Raw genomic sequence first — 20,135 nt, 5'->3', positions numbered from 1 at the left:
TATTCATGCTATCTAACTTATGACAAACATTTTCCTTCTTTTCAAGTTAAATATGTATTTGGTGTGTAAAATATTTGGCTTCATGTTTCTGTTCTTCCTGTAATAACAGCTGATACGTGCTGCCCTCTGCTGGAGGATCGGTGAACTTCATCTGACTGGACTCTGTGGTGAAACTGAAGAAACAAACTAGAAAACTGTTGATCTGATCCTGAAATGTTTTCATTTATAGCATAAAGTCACAGAGGGAGGATCAGACGAGGTTTCTGTTCTGGATAATAAGAACAGAAACCTCTGTTAGCCTCTGTTAACCACAGTTAACCTATGATAACATTTGGATGAAAATCAAGGATTTTCTTTCCTCCTTTCAGAAATGATTGGATGAAAAGTGACCAGAATAAAACAGACTGTAGAAAATGATGAGACATGATTTATTATTTCCCTACAGAACCAGACTGATGTGAACGGATGTTTTCCTTGTTTTTGCCAGCTGCTGGTTCTGTGAGCAGAACCATCCCGGACCTGAAGGAATCTGCAGAAACTGAACAGAACCAGGATTTCCTGCTGCGTTTGCTTCAAGCTCTGCAGGAACCAGGAAGGTCCAAACTTGGCTTCCAGCAGCAGGAAGGAATCCTGGAGCTTCCTGTCCTGGACGGCGTCCCAGAAGGGACACAGGTCGGGTTTAGTCCCAGTTAAACAGGGAGACCAGCAGGTGGCGCTGCAGGCTCTGATTAGCAGTCAGGCATGAAACAGCAGCAGCCTCTGTCCTAGTCAAAGGAGCCAGGATAAATCCTTCCTGTTGGAGCGTCGGTTCGGTTATTCCCTCAAACTGCTGCTGATTTCTGCTGGAACCACCAGCCACAGGGTGGTGCTGCTGGAGGTCAAAGGTCTCAGGCCTATAACTAAGATTAATAAATAAAATGTGATGTTACACATTGCTATACCACCATACCTCATTAGTTTCTATAGGCTGACCCCTGACCTTTGTCCTATCTCTAACCATCTGCAGTACATACCTAACCGTAACCTCTGACCCTAAAATTAGGTTTTTATCTTGTGTGGAGAAGCTAACATGTAAACAATGCTAAACACACACACACGTTTCGAAGCCCCGCCCCTAACTGACCCCTGTCATCCAGGTTACCTGAGGAATTTTATCTCTGTGCTCTGATTGGCTGAGCTCAGTCAACCAATCACAATCTGTGCTTTCCTTCTGACCTCACTTCCTCTTTCTGAATTTTCAGGATTCAACTAGTCAGATCCGAAGGTCAGGAAGAGGTCATGTAACCTGCTAAAACCAAAAGGAGTCCGGGGAGCGACAGCGCCTCCATCTGGTGGGAAGGTCTCTGCGTTTCCCAGCAGCTCCGGTGTCCAGCAGGGGGCAGCATAGCTGAGGGACCGCAGGTTCTCCTCAGCTACCGGACTCTTCAGGCAGGTGGTTGGTTACCACGGTAACGGTGGGGACGGTGCCAGAAGTGGGCGGAGCCAGGCCGGCGGCGTGGCGGCGGATCTGGGAGATTCTCTCCTCAACGCAGCTGGCAGACAGACGAGCCTCGGCGTCCTGATCCCAGCATTCCTCTGCTGTCACACAGACCTGGGCCAGACCCTGCAGAACCAGAACCAGAACCAGACGGTCCAAACATCAGAACCAGAGCCTGCTACAGTGCTCTGCATGCTTTAGATGTTTTCCAGAACATCTGGTTCAGATGGGACCAGGCAGAACCACCTGGAGCCTGCAGGGCTGGAGGTCCAGAATGAGCCACACGGAGGAACCGGGTCTTTCCTGCAGAACCGCCTGGTATTATGCAGTAATCAAATGGTTCTGGATGAGGGTAACTCAGTGGTACCGGTCCGGTTGGGAGGGAAGCGGTTCTGGATCACTCACACTGTGCTTGAGCCAGAACTCCTTGATGGCCGGCCTCGTCTTCTTGTGGACCACGACCTCCTGCAGGTCCTCCAGGGTCGGGTGCTGACCCACTTCCTCCTCAAACGGCAGCAGGTACTGACCCAGCGGACCTGGACACATCAGAACCAATCAGAACTCATCCGTCCGTCCATCCTGCCTCGTTTCCGTCGAAGAACTTAAGGAAAACGTTTCTCATGTTGCACAGCTTTTCTACTGAGTAGCAAAACATTATGACCTTTTTTCCAGCTTGATTAAGACATGAAGGGAAACAGACGAAAACTCACTTCCTGTTAAAACAGCGCCACCTGGAGGTCATATTTTAACCTAACCCTCCAGGTTGCTGCAATCCTGTATATCAGTGATTTCTGGAAAGGTTTTTCACAGAGTTCAAAGGTCAAATGTGAGATAGTATATGAGCCACGCCCATTTCATAATTATATTTATTATATATATATATATATATATATATATATATATATATATATATATATATATATATATATATATATATATATATATATATATATATGTTAGTGGTTTCCTATCAGACCTTTTCCAGCTTTGTCCGGTTTTTCCATCCAATACGTTTAAGTGGAGATTATTAAAACTTGTAACAAATTGGGACAGAATTAGGAAACGTTTCCTCTGAGCCTCAGTCGGCTCGTTTCAGGAGTTGGAACCCGAATAATCTGGACTAAAGCAGGTTGAACGTCTTCAGGATGAAGCGGATTTAGCAGGTTGAGAATAAACTGGATTAAAGATTAATTGAGATGAAATAAATAATAACTAAGCTGATCATTCAGACCATCCTAGCGTAAGTGCAGTCTGGCGCCTTCTGTGGTGGCTGTGGTGAACTGCAGCAGCGTGCTGATGCGTTACCGTCGGCGGCGCTGCAGCGGCTCACCGCCTCCCACAGCACCAGTCCCACGGCGTACATGTCGATCCGGAGGAAGGCGTCTCTCTGGAAGTTGATGGCTCCCTCCAGGACCTCCGGAGCCATGTAGCGTCTGGTGCCCACCTGCACAGAGAGCCCAGATGAGGCACGGCGGCGGCGGCGGCGGCTCACCTGCGGCGGATCAGCTGCAGCTCCGCACGCCGCCTCACCTGTCCGTGCGTCTCTCCAGGCGGCTGCCCCGGCTTGAAGAGGACGGCCAGGCCGAAGTCGGCGATGACGGCGGTGAGGTCTGAGCGCAGGAGGACGTTCTTGCTCTTAAAGTCCCTGAGAGGGAACAGAACCCGTCAGAACAGAACCCTGAGGTTCATTCTGAGGACCGGTACCAGAATCGGTTCTGCCTGGATCGTGTCCCGGACCTGTGAGCCACGGCCGGTTTGTGGCGGTCTCCTCTCAGGTGGGGGATGTCCTCGTGGAGGTAGGCCAGGCCGCGGGCCATGGACTCGGCGATGTGGCACAGCTCGGTCCAGCTGACCGTGTTCACCTTCAGGAAGTCCGACAGGGAGCCCTGCACACACACACACACACACACTCCGGTGTCACTGGTTTCACCGGACCCCCCAGGACGGGGCAGGCCGTCCTTCCTCACCCTCTCGTGGAACTCGCTGATGAGCCACAGTTCGCTCTCTGGGAGACTCCCTCGTCTCTCGGCCGCGATGAACCTCAGGATGTTGTGGTGCCTCATCCCCGGCGTCAGGAACACGTCTCTCTCGTTCTGCCACGACTCCTGGTTCTGTTCGGAGGAGGAAGAGGAGTCAGACAGAGACGGGCCAGCAGGATCCACAGACGGTCCTTCCGGCTCGGCACCTGGCTGGCGAAGATCTTCACAGCCACGTATTCATTCAGGATCTGGCCCTTCCACACGCAGCCAAAGCGCCCCCTAGCTTTCAGCTCCAGCAGCTGCAGGGGCTTCAGCCCCAGCAGGGGGGAGGCGGGAACAGGACCGGGATCCTGGAGGACCAGAAGGATTTATTCACCATGGATCAAACTGGACCTGGCTGATGCAGTACCGGCAGAGCGCCACCTGGTGGCGCAGCTCCTCCCTGACCTCCACGTTTCCATACAGAGGCTTCCGGCGTCGGTACATCCAGACGGCGAGGAGTAGAACCACGGACAGCATGGCGGCCGACACCAGGCAGTAGATCAGGACGTCCAGCGCCCTGGTGGGCGGAGCCTCCATCACTGACACACAGGTAGACAGGAGAACAGGTAGACAGGAGAACACCTACACACTTCCAGGAACTTTTCTAACAAGCAGTTCATTTCACCATTCACAGTGAGGAGCAGGTAAAGCGCCTCTTGCATCACTTCCTGTTCAGTCTTAGGACAGGAAGTGATGCAAGAGGTGCATCACTTGCATCACTGGATCCATGAACCTGATCCAGCAGCTCCATGGATCAGGTTCAGTTTATTATTTCATGAAAGTTTTCTGTGAGTTTTTTATTAAAACAGCAACAATGTCCTGAACTTAGACAAGGTAGACGGATTCATCCTCCACAAAAACATCAAAACTGAGACTTCAGATTAAACTGAACCGATTCAGAGCAGGAAGTTAAGAGATGAAAAGTGTTCAGATGGAATATTATCTAAATAAAAATCTACTGAATATCTCATCACTATTATCATTTAAAATCTCACAGGTCAGAATAAATTATTATGGGATGTTTTAACTCCGTCAGTCAAAATGGCCGACCATTCCAATTGATCTGGAAGACGACTCTCCTCTTCAATGGACCAATCAACAGCTGAGTTTGGCCCATTGGACCGGTCCGGTTGGTACTGAGGCCCGGTTGGGACCGATGCAAAAACATTTGACCCAAACTTAACCCCAGGTCTGGCCCGGCAGTGATGACGGTGTTAAGGTCCCGGAACCGGTGGTACCACTGGTAAATGGACTCACCTGGGCTGCTGAGGTCAGGCAGGTGGGTGAAGTTCTGATTGCAGAAGTTTCCTTCACAGCAGCAGAAGAAAACCTGGGGACTTTCCTCGGTCGCCACGCAGTCCAGCCTGGAGGCAAACAGGAAACCAGGAAGGACCAATGAAAACTGTTCTGATGTTTCATCCACCAATCAGAACCGGAGAAGTCGGGTCTCATCTGAACAAATCCTCCAGACCCGGAAGATTTGGCTAAAATCTACCCAGGAACAGGTGACCTTCACCTGGGTCAAGGTCAGGCTGCAGAAATGACAGAAAGTCACTGCAGAGATACAGTGAGTGTGTGGTTAATGTGTGTGTTGGTGTGTGTCATAGTGTTTATGTGTGTTATTGTGTGTCATGGTGTGTGTACCGGTCGTAGCAGTTGAAGTCGTCCAACCAGCATCCTTTCCTCAGCAGCTCCATGGATCCTGATTGGTTTCTCCAGGAGGCGTAGCAATGTGAGCGTTTGTCCTCCTCGCCCTCACACGCCTCCACGCCGCTTCTGTTGGTCTTCTCCGCCTCGTAGTTCATGTTGTAGTATTGGCACTGCCTGGTGGGGCCCTCGCTGGGGCCCAAACCTGCAGCACGGGGTCAAAGTGTCAGAGTATAACCGGCCCGTTTGCCTCTGATGAAGAGGAAGCATCAGCTGCTTCCTTGTAAATGTTTGTTCTGGACCGTTAGAAGGTGCTGCAGTACCACAGGCGGCCACAGGGGGCAGCAGGATGACAGAAACCTGATCTTCTCAAAGTAAGAGCAGAAAAAGACCTGGAGGTTCAAACTGAACCAAGTCTACCTGCTGCAGCAACAGGAAGGGGCGGGACATACCGCTGTCAGTCTCAGACCGTATTTGGAAATGGGACCATTGCACTCCAGAAGTGAAGGGGGCGCTGTTTCCTATATTATCTATGGTCTCACGTTTTTATTTTCTTTTTGAAATCTGATACATCTTCATCATTAGGAAGGATTTTTCCTCAGCATGTTTTTGAACTTCTCTGTTTTATTTACTTCAGCGCAGCTCACAGTTTTTAACAAATTCTTTAGCTTTCTGTGTATCAACTATAATAAAAATACCATTTATAATGTATACATAAGAAATTTAATTGAGCAAAAGTTAATAACGAACAAATTAATTAGGTTCACCGAAGAATAGCCAAGCAATAATTCACATTTTATTTTTACTGTGCCAACTTATTCTGAGAAAAAATATGGTAAACTACTTAGGTTAACCATATTTTCCCATCCATCCATTTTCTATTCACCCCCTTCGTCCCTAATGGGGTCAGGAGGGTTGCTGGTTCCTCCCCAGCTAACGTTCTGGGCGAGAGGCGGGGTCACCCTGGACAGGTCACCAGTCTGTCGCAGGGCAACACAGAGACACACAGAGACACACACCTAGGGAGAATTTAGAGACCAATTAACCTGACAGTCATGTTTTTGGACTGTGGGAGGAAGCCGGAGAACCCGGAGAGAACCCACCATGCACAGGGAGAACATGCAAACTCCATCCAGAAAGACCCCGGGCCGGGAATCGAACCCAGGACCTTCTTGCTGCAAGGCAGCAGCTCTACCAACTGCACCACTGTGCAGCCCTCATATTTTCCCAAGGTGGAAATTTTTCTTTGACTCTAAAACAATAAAATAAAACTTTCATAGAATCATAATGTCAACAATTTGTGCATCAAGTAAAACACTTTGGATGACACAGGTAAATGTTATCATTTAGTTTGGCTAAGAATAATTATTGCACTGTCAATAAATTACTTCTAATAGATGTTTTATAGTTACCAGAGGAACACAATGAGGCCTTCATGAGTTCAAACTATTACCTACTATTTTACCTGCCATTTAAAGTTTTCTGAAAATATTATCTGTTAGTCTGCAGCTCATGTGACCAAAGGAAATGAAAAGTTGAAACACTCAACAGTTAAAATGCCAGATTAATGCCAGAATTAATAATAAATAATAAAGACTTTGTGGTTTTCTGATTTATTAATGTAATTATATTAGTTGTGTTACCACCCCACGCCACTAGAGGCAGTATCAGGCCCGAAAAGATCCGACTAAGGAGCAGTTTTAGAAGTTCACAGAAAGGTACAGAATCTGTTAAAAACTGTGAGCTGAGCTGAAGTAAATGAAAGAGAGAAGTTTAAAAACATGCTGAGAGTGAAAATCCTTCCTAAATGTGAAAAAATATCACAGATTTCAAAAGACCTGATACAGGAAGTGGGTCCGTCTCCCACTTCCTGTTTGCTGTAGCGAGGTCCTTCAACTGAACAGAGGAAGAGGAGAAGCTTCATTCCCAGCTTCTTCTTCCTCCTGTTCTGATCCAGTTGGTCTGGAAACACGGCCCAGTCAGAACCAAACAGGTTCTGGACAGGAAGTAGTGGCTCGGTGGTGGAGGCCTGGTGATGTAGGATTGAGATGTGGAGGTTCTGTTGGACCTCTGGGTCGGTCCGGTTGGGTCGGCATGACGATCTCAGGCAGCTGCAGGCCGACGGCAGAGTGTGAGAACGGCTTTAAACTCAGACACATTAGCATGTCTGAGCGCGACCTTTGACCCCTGTGTTTCTGATGCTAATCACTGATCATCAGGAGGCTTTGAGTCAGGGGTCAGAGGTCACTCAGAGTCAGAGGCATCTGCTGCCGATTGTTCCTGTGGAGGAGGAAACCCTGGGAACACACACACACCTACACACACACACACAGACACACACACAGACACACACACACACCTACACACAGACACACACACTCACCTACACACACACACACACACGCTGCTTTACCCCTGGTCTGATTTCTCCTGCTGCGTTACATCTTCATGTTTCTGAGGATAAATCGGTTTTAACCTGCAGCAGCAGGAAGTGATGTCATAGTGATGTCATCAACATGAATGTCTTCCAGGAGGAATGAAACCTTCAGAGGACAAAGTGTTTCAGGGTGTAAAATATCCATCCATCCATTTCCTGTTCACCCTTCGTCCCTAATGGGGTCAGGAGGGTTGCTGGTTCCTCTCCTGCTACGTTCTGGGCGAGAGGCGGGGTCACGGGGTCACCCTGGCCTGGACAGGTCACCAGTCTGTCACAGGGCAACACAGGACACACAACCATTCACACCTAGGGAGAATTTAGATTAATTAACCTGACAGTCATGTTTTTGGACTGTGGGAGGAAGCCGGAGAACCTGGAGAGAACCCACCATGCACAGGGAGAACATGCAAACTCCATGCAGAAAGACCCCGGGCCGGGAATCGAACCCAGGACCTTCTTGCTGCAAGGCAACAGCTCTACCAACTGCACCACTGTGCAGCCCTCTGGGTGTAAAATATAGAATAAAATGTTTTAATAACTAAAAACAGTTTAAACATCAGAAGATTTAATCCATAAAGTCCTGGAAGAGCAGAAACATTTAAATAGTTTAAAGATCACAGAATCTGTCAGAATTAAACACGTTTTAATGTTTTCCAACTTTAGTCATGAAGTTTCTTTTATTTCCTACGGTGGCCCTGAGGTGCAAAACTCTACAACATTAACAAACAGAAAGGGTTTGTCCCAGTTGGAGACCTGAGAGATCACTGATTGGACCACGGTGCTTTTGAACCGGAAGTTATCGCCTGAGCGGGTCGGCCCGTTGTTGCGATACGTCATAGCGTCCGCCATATTGAAAGTGGCTTATCTAGCAGCAAGCTAATACAAGTAAATGGACTGAACTTCGTAAAGTGCCGTTCTGCAAAGTATTTCAAGTTAATGAATGTCACTGACACAATCTGTCACACATTATTATATAGGAATGAGGAAAAAAGGACAATGTTTCAAACCTGTTGATGTGATTATTTCATTGTTTTGGGGCACAATAATTACATTTGATACATCTCATTCTGATAAATCATTTTTACTGATGAACACACACACACACACACACACACCTTTACAGTGATGTATTCATGAACATATTAACACAATTCAATAATTCAATGTGCATTTGCTATTTGAAGATATGAATTAAAAAACGTAACGTAAAGGCAGTGGGTCCACTTTGTACAGTAAAACCGTTGAAACTCGTCCACGCAGCAGGTTTTCTCCACTGCCACTAGATGGCGGTGACGTAAGCAGGACTCAGTGCATTGATGCCTGTTGTCCAATCAGTGATTTCTCAGGTCTCCTACTGGGACAAACCTTTTCTGTTTTCATTAATATTGTTGTGTTTTGCACCTCAAAGCTACCGTGATTTCCTGATTTTAGAAGTTTATGATTTCTAGATAATAAAATAAAGTTTCAGTTTTGACTCAAACTAAAACTTGATTTTCATTTAATTTCTTTGAACCGAAAAATTTGAACCAGAAGCTGAAACTCTTCATCCTCCTGGAGTGTCTAATCGGGTGAAACACGTCTCTACCTGGAGCAGCTGAAGCTTTAAAACTGATCAGTTCACCCAGTTAAACCAGGACTGAAGCCTCACAGCGGTGACTGCAAAGCCTTCTGGGTAATGTATTGTTTAGGATCTTTCTAATCAGTGGCAGAAACACACACACACACACACACTTCCCCCAGCAGATGGACTAAATAGCTTAATGTGAACAAACAGAACGTCCATCAGCGTCCGCTACGCCCTGACGGCTCCCACTAAAGCTCAGGCCACTGAGACGTGACCTCTGACCTCTGCAGCAACAAAAGCATCTCAAAGCAGCTGAAGCCTCTGAGGCGTGAAAACCTTCAGATTGTTCCACTGATTTCAGATGAAACTTGACAGACCCGGCCGGTCAATCCCCCCCGATTCACCCTCAACTCCTCCGTCTATGAGCTGCAGAGGAGAATCGACCCTGAAGGTCACGACTTTGAATCAGCAGAGCTTCAGCTGCTCAACAAGCCTTTCAGATTAGCATCTCAATAGCTCCAATAATCCCTGACCTTTGACCCCACATCCCAGAGGAGCGTCTCCTCCATCCATCACCAAGATCAACAGGAGAACAAGCTGGATGAAGTTCAAACCAAAGCCATCGGATGACATCACAGGAACATGGCTAGAACAGCTAGCTGCTGTTGCAGGTCATGTTACTGTGGAAAATGGGATATATTAGCAGGTCAGAGGCCTCTTCAGATTCGCTGCGATACTGACTGCTACAACACTTTGAAGATACTTGATGATCTGAGTTAAAAAGTTTATTAAGGATTTTAAAACACAGAAAGTCTTCAGATCTTGTTGCAGCAAAGTTGTTTATACATCTGAAAATGTAGATATTTGTTCTGCTTTCAGCATCTAGAGTGAAACTCTATGATTGATTCTTTTATTTCTACATTGAAGGAAAATCTGATTATTAAAAATCAGAACTGGTTTTTCCTGAATTTCACTGCATGAGGAGAATCATCTCCTCTATCAGCCAGCTGACCAGCAGAGGTTCTGATCCGGTTGGAATGAAGCAGGAACTCATCAGTCCACCTTAAACCAGAACCGGAGCGAGTTCGCCATCCGTGTGAGGACCCTGTGTGTGTGGAGCATCAGGAGTGTGTTTAAAGAGTGTGTGAGAGTTTAAAGGGTCCAGTTCCCTGCAGCAGAACCTCCAGACTCACCTGAGCTCAGAGCCGCCAGCAGCATCATGCCTCCGGCTCAGCAGGAGGTCCTGCTGCTCCTCTCTCCTTGATCCAACATCCAAACCACCGGACCCCCAACCGGACCCGGATCCCCCGGACTGCAGCAGATCCAGACCTCCACAGCCTCCCTGCAGCTCCCAGGCGGGTCGGTCCGCTCCGCTCTCTCCTCTCTCTCTCCTCCCTCTGTGACTCCTGGGGTCATGCTGAAGGGGGAGGAGCCAAGCGGTGGACCCGCCCCCTAAGGTAGAGCAGCCTCCCGTCTCTGGAGAAACCCGGTCGGACTCTGGACTGGACACGGTTCTTCTGGGTCTCTGATCGTCTCGTGTGTTTAACCGTAGGCTTTTATTCTGACAGTCCCAACCAGAAGTTGTGTGAGGGGACTGGTTCTGGTTCTGGAAGCCAGAATGGATCAACCTGAGCAGAACCCAACAGAACCAGGAAGCCGATTCTGTTCTTCTGGACCTGCAGTGACCCGGGTCGCCATCAGAACCTCCACTATTAACCCGCCAACCGGACCAGACCAGCTGGTTCTGAAGAACCTGAACCGGGCCTCCAGGTCAGTCTCTAGGTTCAAAACTGAATGATGATTATAGATTATTATCTATAACACACAACCAAACTGGGTCAGATTAACAGAACCGGGTCAGAACCGGAGATGTTTCTAATCTGATTTTATTATTAGAAACTAGAAATGACAGAAATCAGTTTGACCCGTTTCCCTCCGTAGGATCCGGAACCATCGGAACCGACCAATCAGAGAGCAGAACCAGTCACCATGGTAACCAGGAGGTCCAGTGCAGCCTCCTGATTGGCTGGTCGGCCTCAGGCGCAGCTCTGCTCCAGAACCTTCTGCTCCAGCTCAGCGTAGCGCCTCAACATCGGGTCGTAAACCTGGAGAAGAAGAACGCCACTTCCTGTTTACCTGTGAGGTCAGAGCCAATCAGCTGCTCCACAGAAACCAGCTATACCTGTTATACCTGAAGCCCCGCCCCCTGACGATGCAGGGCTTCAGGTAAAACACACCTGAATGACAGGTGATAACTGGTCGTGTTTACTGGTTTTCTAAGGTTTAAACCAGTAAACAGCTGGTCTAACGAGTCGTTACACCAGCTGTTGACTGGTTTTCCTCCGTCGCTTGGCGGCTGACCTGCGGAGCGCTGCGGTGCGGGCGGCACACCTGCTGAGGTTCTGGAGCGTTCCTCAGCAGGTCCAGGAAGGAGACTCCAGAATCGGCCACTAAACCTGGAACAGCCAATCAGACGGCAGAGTTTCCGTCACACGACTGGAGTCAAAAACAGAAACACGATTTTAAGATTCAAGTTTCCATTAAATAAAAAGTTAAAAACCATCAAAACTTTTGATAAAAAATAATTTTTCTAAATAATCTGAACCAATCAGCTCCTGCTGCCCCGGTGGCCGCTGCAGGCCGATGACATCATTTCCTGTTACGGTCATGACCAATCAGGACGTTGGATGGGCTGTAGTGCCGTTGCTATGGTTACCATGGAGAGCCCTGTAGGCGGAGCCTAAGCAGGCGGAGTCTGACAGGTCGATGGTGTAAACCGGAGCGTCAAAGACGTCGGACAGAACCTGAACAGAACCAGAACCTCCGCTGTCAGAACCGGGTTCATCTGGACACCAGAACCTCCAGCAGAACCTGGAGAACCCACCTGCAGGATTTGCCTGTTGGCCGAAGCGCCGCCGGTGGCCAGAACCCGACTGCCGGACCCTGAAACACAGACAGAACGGTACCGGTCCTGGTTCTGATCGGACATCAGGAGACAGAGACTCGTCCTACCGATGGAGTATCCGAGTCTCTCAGCGTGGAGCCGGCGGGACAGAAACTGTCCCTCCACCAGAGCCCGGACCTCCAGCTCTGGACTCCAGGAGGACACCTGGAGACAGCGGACAGGTGAGGGACAGGTGAGGGACAGGTGAGGGACAGGTGAGGGACAGTAGGGGGCGGGGCTTCCTGTCTGACCTGGCGGTCGTTGGCGTCAAAGCGATGCAGACCGACGGCGGGAGGCGTGATCTCCATGGTGTCAAAATAAAAGCCTGGGGGGACAGAGACATATTAGAGCGGACAGCAGGGGGCAGCAGGGGAGGACAGAGGGCGGCGTGTCCACCGATGTTGCCGTGGTTCCCCAGCGGCGTCCCGTCTAGCGCCTGGGAGAAAACGTCCCAGGACCCGGAGCAGCAGCGGTCCCGGACTCGTTCCCGGGTCAGAGAGCCGTTCTTAAAGCTGGGGACAGACACAGGCTTTTATTGAGAAGGGCCAGCGGCGGCAGCATCGGCCTGAGGACCCGTCCTACCAGAGCAGAGCCATGAAGCCGTCCGGCTCCACCGGGCTGCAGAAGACGTGTCCCTCCAGGGACGGCCGCGGCTCAGAGAGGGACAGGAAGAGCGTGTCGCTCGTCCCCAGACTGACCTGGAGAGAGAGAGGACTCAGAGACACGGAGGACAGAGACACGGAGGACAGCCTGGACTCACCGCGATGTCCCCCTGATGGAGACACATTCCTGCTAGAGACGCTGAGGAAGAGGAGGAGAGACAAAGACGTCAGCAGGAGGTTCTGATCTGGAGGTTCTGCTGAGTTCTCCGGGTCTCCACCAGAACCAGAACCAGAACCAGAAGCCTCAAACATTATTCAGGTCTAGTTCTGTTTACTTTTAACATTTTAAATTAATCTGCAATGGTTTTTGTTCAGATTTAATTTGAGATTTTTTAATTTCCACCAAAATATTTTAAATCAAATCATTAAATTTCATCAATTCTCTGCGTTAAAGGAGACAAATGCAGCTGTGGCGCCCCCTGGTGGCCCCGCCCCGTTAGGCCCCGCCCCCACCTGGGTTGTCTCCAGTGAACACCACGACGCTGCAGCTCCCAGAGAAACCGTAGCGACGCTGCAGGAAGGACGAGACCGGGCCCTGCAACGCCAAGGAAGACCAGTAGAGACAGGAAGGAACCAGTAAAGAGCAGTAAACCAGTTAACCCAGTTACCAGGACGGCGGTGGACGGACAAGGCTCTCCCAGCAAGCGCTCCAGGTTGGTTGCCGTGGCGTCCAGGCAGACCTGAGACCACTTCCTGTGCCGGATGTCCAACAGATTCATCCCAGAACCTGATAGACAGATCAAAGAAGCTTTCTGGTCATGTGAGCGGTCAGAGGTCAGAGGTCAGAGGTCAGAGGTCAGATAGTACCATCGCTGTAATCGATGGCAGCGTAGCGACCAAGGAAGAGAGACGCTCCAAAGCTGCTGACCAATGAGATCCTCTGAAAGACACAAGGGGACATGAGACAAGAAGACAATAACTGGGGACGGGCCTAAAGGGGCGGGGCCTAAAGGGGCGGGGCCTAAAGGAGCGGGGCCTAAAGGGGCGGGGACTAGTATTGTAGTTCTGACCTCAGTGTCCTGGAACTGGTCCGGTCGGTTCTGCCGCACTTTGGAGATCTGGTTTCCTGTGAAGCGCTGCAGGAGGACATGGACACGTCCTTCAGACAGAGAGACAGACAAGCAGAAAGACAGACAGGTGGACAGACAGGTGGACAGGTGAACCTCGTAGGCTCGGGATCCAGTGATGTCTGCCAGCCTCATGGCGCCCCCTGCTGCCTCCTGCAGGGCGTCACACTGCGGCCTGCTGCTGGAGTCCATCCACACGGGACTGTCCTGCACGGAGAAGCTGTCCTGAGGACACACACACACACACACACCATCAGGACACACACACCATCAGGACACACACACACACACACACACACACACACACACACCTTCAGCTGCTGGTGCAGGTTCTGACCCGGGTCCAGCTGGGCCAGAGTCCGAGCCGCTCCGGTCTTCCAGAACACGGCGCCATGTTGCTGAGGAGGAAGAGGAAGGGTTTTGGACCGGTTCTGGAGAACCCACTGCCAGCAGAACCCAGAGACTCACCTGGCCGGAACCGGACAGCGCTCGGACCCGGGAGAACCCGAATCCCGCCGCCTTCATCCTGTCCAGCAGCAGGTCCAGAGCCTGAGGGACAGACAGCCAATCAGGAGGCAGAATGATCCGGGTCAGCTGAGCTCAGCTCCAGGTGAACCGTCTCACCTTGACCCACATGAGCACAGGTGAGGTGACCGTCAGCCCGTCAGGATGGATGTGAACTCCTCCCTGAGTCCTGAACAAAGACACTTTTCAGAATAAAAGCCTGGCCCACACCCTTTCAGAATAAAAGGTTCAGGACGTTACCTGAACTCAGGTAGCTCAGAGTCGAACTGCACACTGTCCTGATGGACCGGGCCCAGGTCTTCATCGATGGCCACCGCCTTCAACTGCACAACCAACACACCTATTACTGGCCCAGCCCACCAGGAGGCGCTGGCGGCGGGGCTTACAGGACTGACTTTCAGCTGCTTCCCTCCACTAACCCAGAACAAACAGTTCATGAACTGCTGACTCGTTCAGAAGGTAAAGAACTACAACAGACTTTAGAGTAAAATCCAAAAAAGTTTAAGTTAGTATGCTAACAATACTGCTAAAATTAGCATGCTATGGCTAACTAAACCTGATGTAGGCAGTGAATGCAGGCAAGCTAATGCTAATTTTAAAATACAAATGCCAAATGAATTCACAACAATTAGCTTTTAGAATGTTAACATTAATGGCATAGCATTGCTAATACTTAAGAAACACACAACTTTAGAGCTAGCATGCTAACATAATATTATAATATCTTTGGTCTTTACTGTTTGCATGTATATTTGAGTTAAATGTCAGCAGAGCTATAATGAGCTACAATTAATAGTGTAAACATTAGCATGGAGCAACACAATGCTAGCATTTAATAAAACAGAAATGATTCTTCATGATATTAACATCCTGGCAATGTTACAGCAGGCTAGTCACTAATTAGCAACCGACTTCAGCTAATGTGATCAATGAATAAATCCATATTGATTAGCTTTAGATTAGCAATGAAATGATCCAGAAACAGAAACATTAATCAATCAATTCTTGGTAAAAAACTGCTGACTAATCAAAACCTGTTTCCATGGAAACTGTTGGTTTTTGGTTGTTTAAACTGAGCTGGAAGATACAGACTAAACAAACGTCTCAGGATTTATTATTTCTCTATGCTTTGGTTTTCATAATTATCAAATTAAAAACCAGAATATTTTCATTCCAACATTTCAAAAAGCTAAAAACACAAAACTTCCTTCAGCACCGAGGAGTTCATGGATCAACCAAATTTTATCTGTGTAGCACATTTTAGCAACAAGACATTTCAAAAAGCTTTACATTAGAAAAACACAAAATCATAGAAACACAGTGAACAACATCACACATCAGATTATTGATTATTGTTTCATTGATTAGGTTTCTAAAGCAGCTCTAACAGCTGGTTTAGTCTGGATTTAGAGGAGCTCAGGGTTTCAGCTGTTCTTCAGTTTCCTGGGCGTTTGTTCCAGATCTGTGATGCTTCTCCATGTTTGGTTCTGGTTCTGGTTCTGATGCATAGCAGAAGCAGAACCAGCAGCTGCAGATCTTTAGCGTATCGTGAAGCAAAAACCGTTCAGTGATTTATAAACTAACGATAGTATTCTATTAAAACCGGGTGGTGTAGAACTGGTTAATGTAGAACTGGTTAATGTAGAACTGGTTAATGTAGAACTGGTTAATGTAGAACTAGGTGGTGTCTCCATCCTACTGGTTCTAGTCAGAACTCCAGCAGCAGCGTTCTGGACTGTTGGGTTGTCAATCAGACCTGTGAAGACGTTGCTGCAGGAATCAAACACTTGGATGAGTTTCTCTGATCTGAGACTTTAGTCTCTGGTTCTGGAAAAGTTCTACAGCTGGAAGAAGGTCTACTTTGGAACCAGATTTATGTGGCTCTGGAGGTCAGGGGTCATCTCTACTCCCAGGTTACTAATATGAATATCAACAGATTAAAATAAGCCTCAGTTTAATCATAAGGTAACAATAAAAAAGTTTTAAAGCAGATTCAGCTACAAAAATAAACATCTGATTCTCACTGGATTTACGCCGCCATGTTGGATTATGAGTCTGGTGTTGCTGTCCCATTAGGATGGTCTGAGTCAAAGTTCAGAGTCCTCTTTGGGTCAGTGAGTTCTGCTGGGTCAGACCCGGTCAGAACCGTAGCAGGTTCAAAGGTTAAACCTGATCAAACTGGACAGAACTCTGCTGAGTGAACTTTGACCTCCCACAGGTTCTGGTTCTGCTTGTTCTTTGGTTAATAGGTACTGTATAGTTAATGTCCATTCGGGTCAGAACCAGTAGTTCTCCAATCTGAGCTGGACTCTCTGCATCTCATCACTTCCGGTATAAACAAACCTCCGCGTGGTTTTCATAAACAAACATCTGTTGCGCCGACTTGCTGCGCTTTAGTTCTGCGTCTGCGCAGTAAGCTTCCGTCCACGCGCATGCACGTGCCTACGTGAACACGCGCGTCTCCCGGAACCGGCAAGTGGACCGAGTCCGGTGAGGTTCTGCTTTTACCTGCTGGGTGCTGAAGTCCAGGCCCAGGTAGAGAGGAGAGTCCGATTCTACTGCTGCCATGCTGAAGACAGGCGCATGCGCACTGAGCGCTAGGGGCGGGGCGGAGAGATTTAAAGAGACAGGTGGAGAGAGAGAAAAAGAGATAGAGAGAGAGCTGAATCTGAGGGGGCGGGGCCAGGTGTTCCTGCAGGGACCCGGAACCAGGAGGAGGAAGAGGAAGATGGATGTGACTGCGCTGAGACAGCAGTACAGGATGTGCAGAGACAAGCAGAGGGCAGAGCTTCACCTGCTGAGGACAGGTGAGGGGACAGGTAAATTCTGGGTTTGGTTCTTTAATAGCTTCTGCTCAGTGGCGTCTCCAGCTGATAGACATCTGTCCTCTGTCCTCTCTGTGTCTCTTCCACATGTTCCAACAGCTGATCGTCCTTCTGGTCCAGATTATAATCTTTAATGTTTCTGATGATTTATCCAACAGACTGAAGATCCACATAAACATAAAAACATGATAAATAACAAATCAAACTGTATCAAAGATCACAGCAGCGTTTCCTCCGCAGGTGATCAGTGAGCAGGAAGTCTGGCCTGGGATCTGAACAGGAAACGGAAAAGGTTCTACCACATGTGGTCCAAACCTAGCCTAGCAATCCTAGCTTAGCGGTCCTAAACTAGCAGTCTTAGCCTAGCAATTGTAGCCTAGCAGTCTTAGTCTAGCAGTCTTAGTCTAGCAGTCCTAGCTTAGTGGTCCTAGCCTAGCGGTCCTAGCCTAGCGGTACTAGACTAACGGTACTACACTAGCGGTCCTAGACTAACAGTACTAGACTAGCGGTTCTAGCCTAGCAGTCCTAGCCTAGCGGTACTAGACTAGCGGTCGTAGCCTAGCGGTCCTAGCCTAGCGGTACTAGACTATTGGTCCTAGCCAAGCGGTCCTAGCCTAGCGATACTAGACTAGCGGTCCTAGACTAACAGTACTAGACTAGCGGTTCTAGCCTAGCAGTCCTAGCCTAGCGGTACTAGACTAGCGGTCGTAGCCTAGCGGTCCTAGCCTAGCGATACTAGACTAGCGGTCCTAGACTAACAGTACTAGACTAGCGGTTCTAGCCTAGCAGTCCTAGCCTAGCGGTACTAGACTAGCGGTCCTAGCCTAGCGGTCCTAGCCTAGCAGTCCTAGCCTAGCGGTCCTAGCCTAGCGGTACTAGACTAATGGTCCTAGCCAAGCGGTCCTAGCCTAGCGATACTAGACTAGCGGTCCTAGCCTAGCGGTACTAGAGTAACGGTCCTAGCCAAGCGGTCCTAGCCAAGCAGTCCTAGCCTAGCGGTCCTAGCCAAGCGGTCCTAGCCAAGCGGTCCTAGCCTAACGGTACTAGAGTAACGGTCCTAGCCAAGCGGTCCTAGCCTAGCAGTCCTAGCCTAGCTGTCCTAGCCTAGCGGTACTAGACTAATGGTCCTAGCCAAGTGGTCCTAGCCTAGCGATACTAGACTAGCGGTCCTAGCCTAGCGGTACTAGAGTAACAGTCCTAGCCAAGCGGTCCTAGCCTAGCGGTCCTAGCCAAGCGGTCCTAGCCTAGCGGTACTAGAGTAACGGTCCTAGCCAAGCGGTCCTAACCGTTACCGGTAGAGTAACGGTACTCTAGTACCGTTACTCTAGCGGTACTAGAGTAACGGTCCTAGCCAAGCGGTCCTAGCCTAGCGGTACTAGAGTAACGGTCCTAGCCAAGCGGTCCTAGCCTAGTGGTCCTAGCCTAGTGGTCCTAGCCTAGCAGTCCTAGCCTAGCGGTCCTAGCCTAGCAGTCCTAGCCAAGCGGTCCTAGCCTTGTGGTCCTAGCCTAGTGGTCCTAGCCTAGCAGTCCTAGCCTAGCGGTCCTAGCCTAGCAGTCCTAGCCAAGCGGTCCTAGCCTTGTGGTCGTAGCCTAGTGGTCCTAGCCTAGCAGTCCTAGCCTAGTGGTCCTAGACTAACGGTCCTAGCTTGTTTGGTGCGCTGAGTGAACCACGCTAACCCTATCTAAACTAATAAATACGCTGCAGCTGACCAGGAACCAGCAGAGTATCGATCAGATTATCTAATCTCGGAGTTCTCGTGTCTCCAGGCTCCTTTGACCTCCTGGATGTCGTCAGCATCGTACCTGTTGCTCAGGGTTGGATGTCGTCAAGGCAACCAGCCCGCCCCTCCCCTCCCGACCCGAAGACGTCGGACCCATGGCGCGTCCACCTGGACCTGCACCGGCGCCACCCTGCAGTCGCCATGGAGACGGAGCAGAGCCGCTCCAGGTCCAGAACCGCCTCCAACTGGTTCTGGTTCCCATCCGATCAGCCTCTGATCTGGACCTCTGCTCTTCATCCCCAGATGTTCCCCCTCCTCATCCTCACAAGCCCCGCCCACAGACACGCACACAGCTGGCTCTGGTTCCGCCCGGTCCAGAGGAAGCTTCACTAGACGCTGCGCCAGCGTGGACCAGAACCAGGACCATGACCAGAACCAGAACCAGAACCCAGGAGGTGAATCCAAAGCTCTTCTGAACCGCTACCCGTTCCCCTGCAGGAGAACCCTGAGGATCTCTGAGGCTGCCAGGAGGTTAGGCCTGTACCCATCCTCCTGAGGTTCTGATGGGTCCAGAACACAGAACCCAAAGTCACCAGAACTAACGGAACCTGCTAGCTTTGTTTCTGTTCTTCATTCTCCAATGGACCTGAACAGAACCGAGCCCAGATAAGAGCTGCTGATTGGTCTCACGTTTCTGTTTCAAACATGATGTAAAGAAGTGTCTCCAGAACCAGAATCGGACCGGTTCTGATGATGTAACGTTTCTAGAACCCTTTAAATTATTCGTAGCTTATTAATACATAAATGCTGATTAGTTTTTTTCCACTTTGGATTCATTCATTTTATTTTTCAGGGTTTTTATTGATGCTAAACTTTAAGCTTTTAAAACGTTTTTTACTTTTTTTTCTTGTTATTTTTATGTTTACTACTTTTAAAAATCATATTTCACCATTTCCTCATCCCTCTGAGGTTCTGCGTGTTCTTATTAGTTTTTACAATCAGATTTCAGGATTTTGTTTCATTTTGGTTTCCATTTATTTTATTTTTGTGTAATTCTTATTTTGGGTCTTTTTTCCATTTATTTATTGATTTAAGATGTTTTTTGATATGCTGACATTTATAGTTTCCATCCCACTAAATTTATTCTCACTGTTTAATTTTTGTTTATTTTTTATAATAACTTTTCTGCGTTTTCAATCCGCTTTTTTAAACTCATCGCGCTTTTTGACCCTCGTAGGCCACTAC

General features: G+C 48.9%; 3 protein-coding genes across 7 annotated transcripts; 1 reads left to right on the top strand and 2 right to left on the bottom strand.

The window, feature by feature from the left end:
* Positions 1 to 409: 409 nt before the first annotated feature.
* Positions 410 to 10,474, bottom strand: LOC122824422 (activin receptor type-2B-like). Of its 2 annotated transcripts, XM_044105099.1 has the most exons (11): positions 10,340 to 10,474; positions 5,143 to 5,350; positions 4,756 to 4,862; positions 3,904 to 4,037; positions 3,663 to 3,806; positions 3,445 to 3,588; positions 3,215 to 3,363; positions 3,008 to 3,122; positions 2,783 to 2,921; positions 1,883 to 2,013; positions 410 to 1,603 (listed from the first exon to the last, which is right to left on the bottom strand). In XM_044105099.1, exons 1-11 carry the CDS (start codon positions 10,365 to 10,367, stop codon positions 1,409 to 1,411), a joined length of 1,494 nt encoding a protein of 497 aa, XP_043961034.1. In that variant the 5' UTR covers positions 10,368 to 10,474; the 3' UTR covers positions 410 to 1,408. The 2 variants fall into 2 exon arrangements, with proteins under 2 accessions (XP_043961034.1, XP_043961035.1); XM_044105100.1 differs by lacking the exons at positions 4,756 to 4,862; positions 5,143 to 5,350; positions 10,340 to 10,474 and adding exons at positions 1,724 to 1,792; positions 4,124 to 4,175.
* Positions 10,475 to 11,110: 636 nt separating this feature from the next.
* On the bottom strand, positions 11,111 to 17,036 carry xylb (xylulokinase homolog (H. influenzae)). Of its 4 annotated transcripts, none has more exons than XM_044105094.1 (19): positions 16,853 to 17,036; positions 14,585 to 14,667; positions 14,444 to 14,513; positions 14,288 to 14,368; positions 14,131 to 14,217; positions 13,916 to 14,044; positions 13,763 to 13,828; positions 13,560 to 13,632; positions 13,361 to 13,479; positions 13,206 to 13,287; positions 12,851 to 12,891; positions 12,673 to 12,788; positions 12,487 to 12,602; positions 12,342 to 12,415; positions 12,159 to 12,255; positions 12,031 to 12,089; positions 11,863 to 11,950; positions 11,508 to 11,602; positions 11,111 to 11,251 (listed from the first exon to the last, which is right to left on the bottom strand). In XM_044105094.1, the coding sequence occupies exons 1-19, from the start codon at positions 16,910 to 16,912 to the stop codon at positions 11,183 to 11,185; spliced, it is 1,605 nt and encodes a 534-aa protein (XP_043961029.1). In that variant the 5' UTR covers positions 16,913 to 17,036; the 3' UTR covers positions 11,111 to 11,182. The 4 variants fall into 4 exon arrangements, with proteins under 4 accessions (XP_043961029.1, XP_043961032.1, XP_043961031.1 ...); XM_044105097.1 differs by lacking the exon at positions 16,853 to 17,036 and adding an exon at positions 16,369 to 16,837; XM_044105096.1 differs by lacking the exon at positions 11,111 to 11,251 and having other exon boundaries at positions 11,511 to 11,642.
* LOC122824642 (uncharacterized protein C9orf152-like) lies at positions 16,911 to 19,897 on the top strand. Its single transcript, XM_044105504.1, has 3 exons — positions 16,911 to 17,151; positions 18,937 to 19,117; positions 19,194 to 19,897. Exons 1-3 carry the CDS (start codon positions 16,911 to 16,913, stop codon positions 19,444 to 19,446), a joined length of 675 nt encoding a protein of 224 aa, XP_043961439.1. The 3' UTR covers positions 19,447 to 19,897.
* Positions 19,898 to 20,135: the final 238 nt, after the last annotated feature.

Source organism: Gambusia affinis, linkage group LG21, assembly GCF_019740435.1.
Source record: "Gambusia affinis linkage group LG21, SWU_Gaff_1.0, whole genome shotgun sequence".
In the NCBI taxonomy this organism is placed as follows: Eukaryota; Metazoa; Chordata; class Actinopteri; order Cyprinodontiformes; family Poeciliidae; genus Gambusia; species Gambusia affinis.
The sequence above is the reverse complement of the archived record's forward strand: the minus strand, read 5'-3'. Positions and strand labels throughout refer to the sequence as shown.

What these genes read in the sequence shown, in the direction of transcription:
- xylb (XM_044105094.1), bottom strand. Translation starts at nt 16,912, where the DNA reads ATGGCAGCAGTAGAATCGGACTCTCCTCTCTACCTGGGCCTGGACTTC. An exon ending in ACCTGCACCAGCAGCTGAAG is followed by an intron (nt 14,045 to 14,130) that starts GTGTGTGTGTGT and finishes GTGTGTCCTCAG; the next exon opens with GACAGCTTCTCCGTGCAGGA. An exon ending in GGCTTCATGGCTCTGCTCTG is followed by an intron (nt 12,603 to 12,672) that starts GTAGGACGGGTC and finishes GTCTGTCCCCAG; the next exon opens with CTTTAAGAACGGCTCTCTGA.
- LOC122824642 (XM_044105504.1), top strand. Translation starts at nt 16,911, where the DNA reads ATGCTGAAGACAGGCGCATGCGCACTGAGCGCTAGGGGCGGGGCGGAG. An exon ending in GCTTCACCTGCTGAGGACAG is followed by an intron (nt 17,152 to 18,936) that starts GTGAGGGGACAG and finishes TCGTGTCTCCAG; the next exon opens with GCTCCTTTGACCTCCTGGAT. An exon ending in ACGGAGCAGAGCCGCTCCAG is followed by an intron (nt 19,118 to 19,193) that starts GTCCAGAACCGC and finishes CTTCATCCCCAG; the next exon opens with ATGTTCCCCCTCCTCATCCT.
- LOC122824422 (XM_044105099.1), bottom strand. Translation starts at nt 10,367, where the DNA reads ATGATGCTGCTGGCGGCTCTGAGCTCAG. An exon ending in CTGGAGAGACGCACGGACAG is followed by an intron (nt 2,922 to 3,007) that starts GTGAGGCGGCGT and finishes CTCTCTGTGCAG; the next exon opens with GTGGGCACCAGACGCTACAT. An exon ending in AGTTCTGGCTCAAGCACAGT is followed by an intron (nt 1,604 to 1,882) that starts GTGAGTGATCCA and finishes CTGGTTCTGCAG; the next exon opens with GGTCTGGCCCAGGTCTGTGT.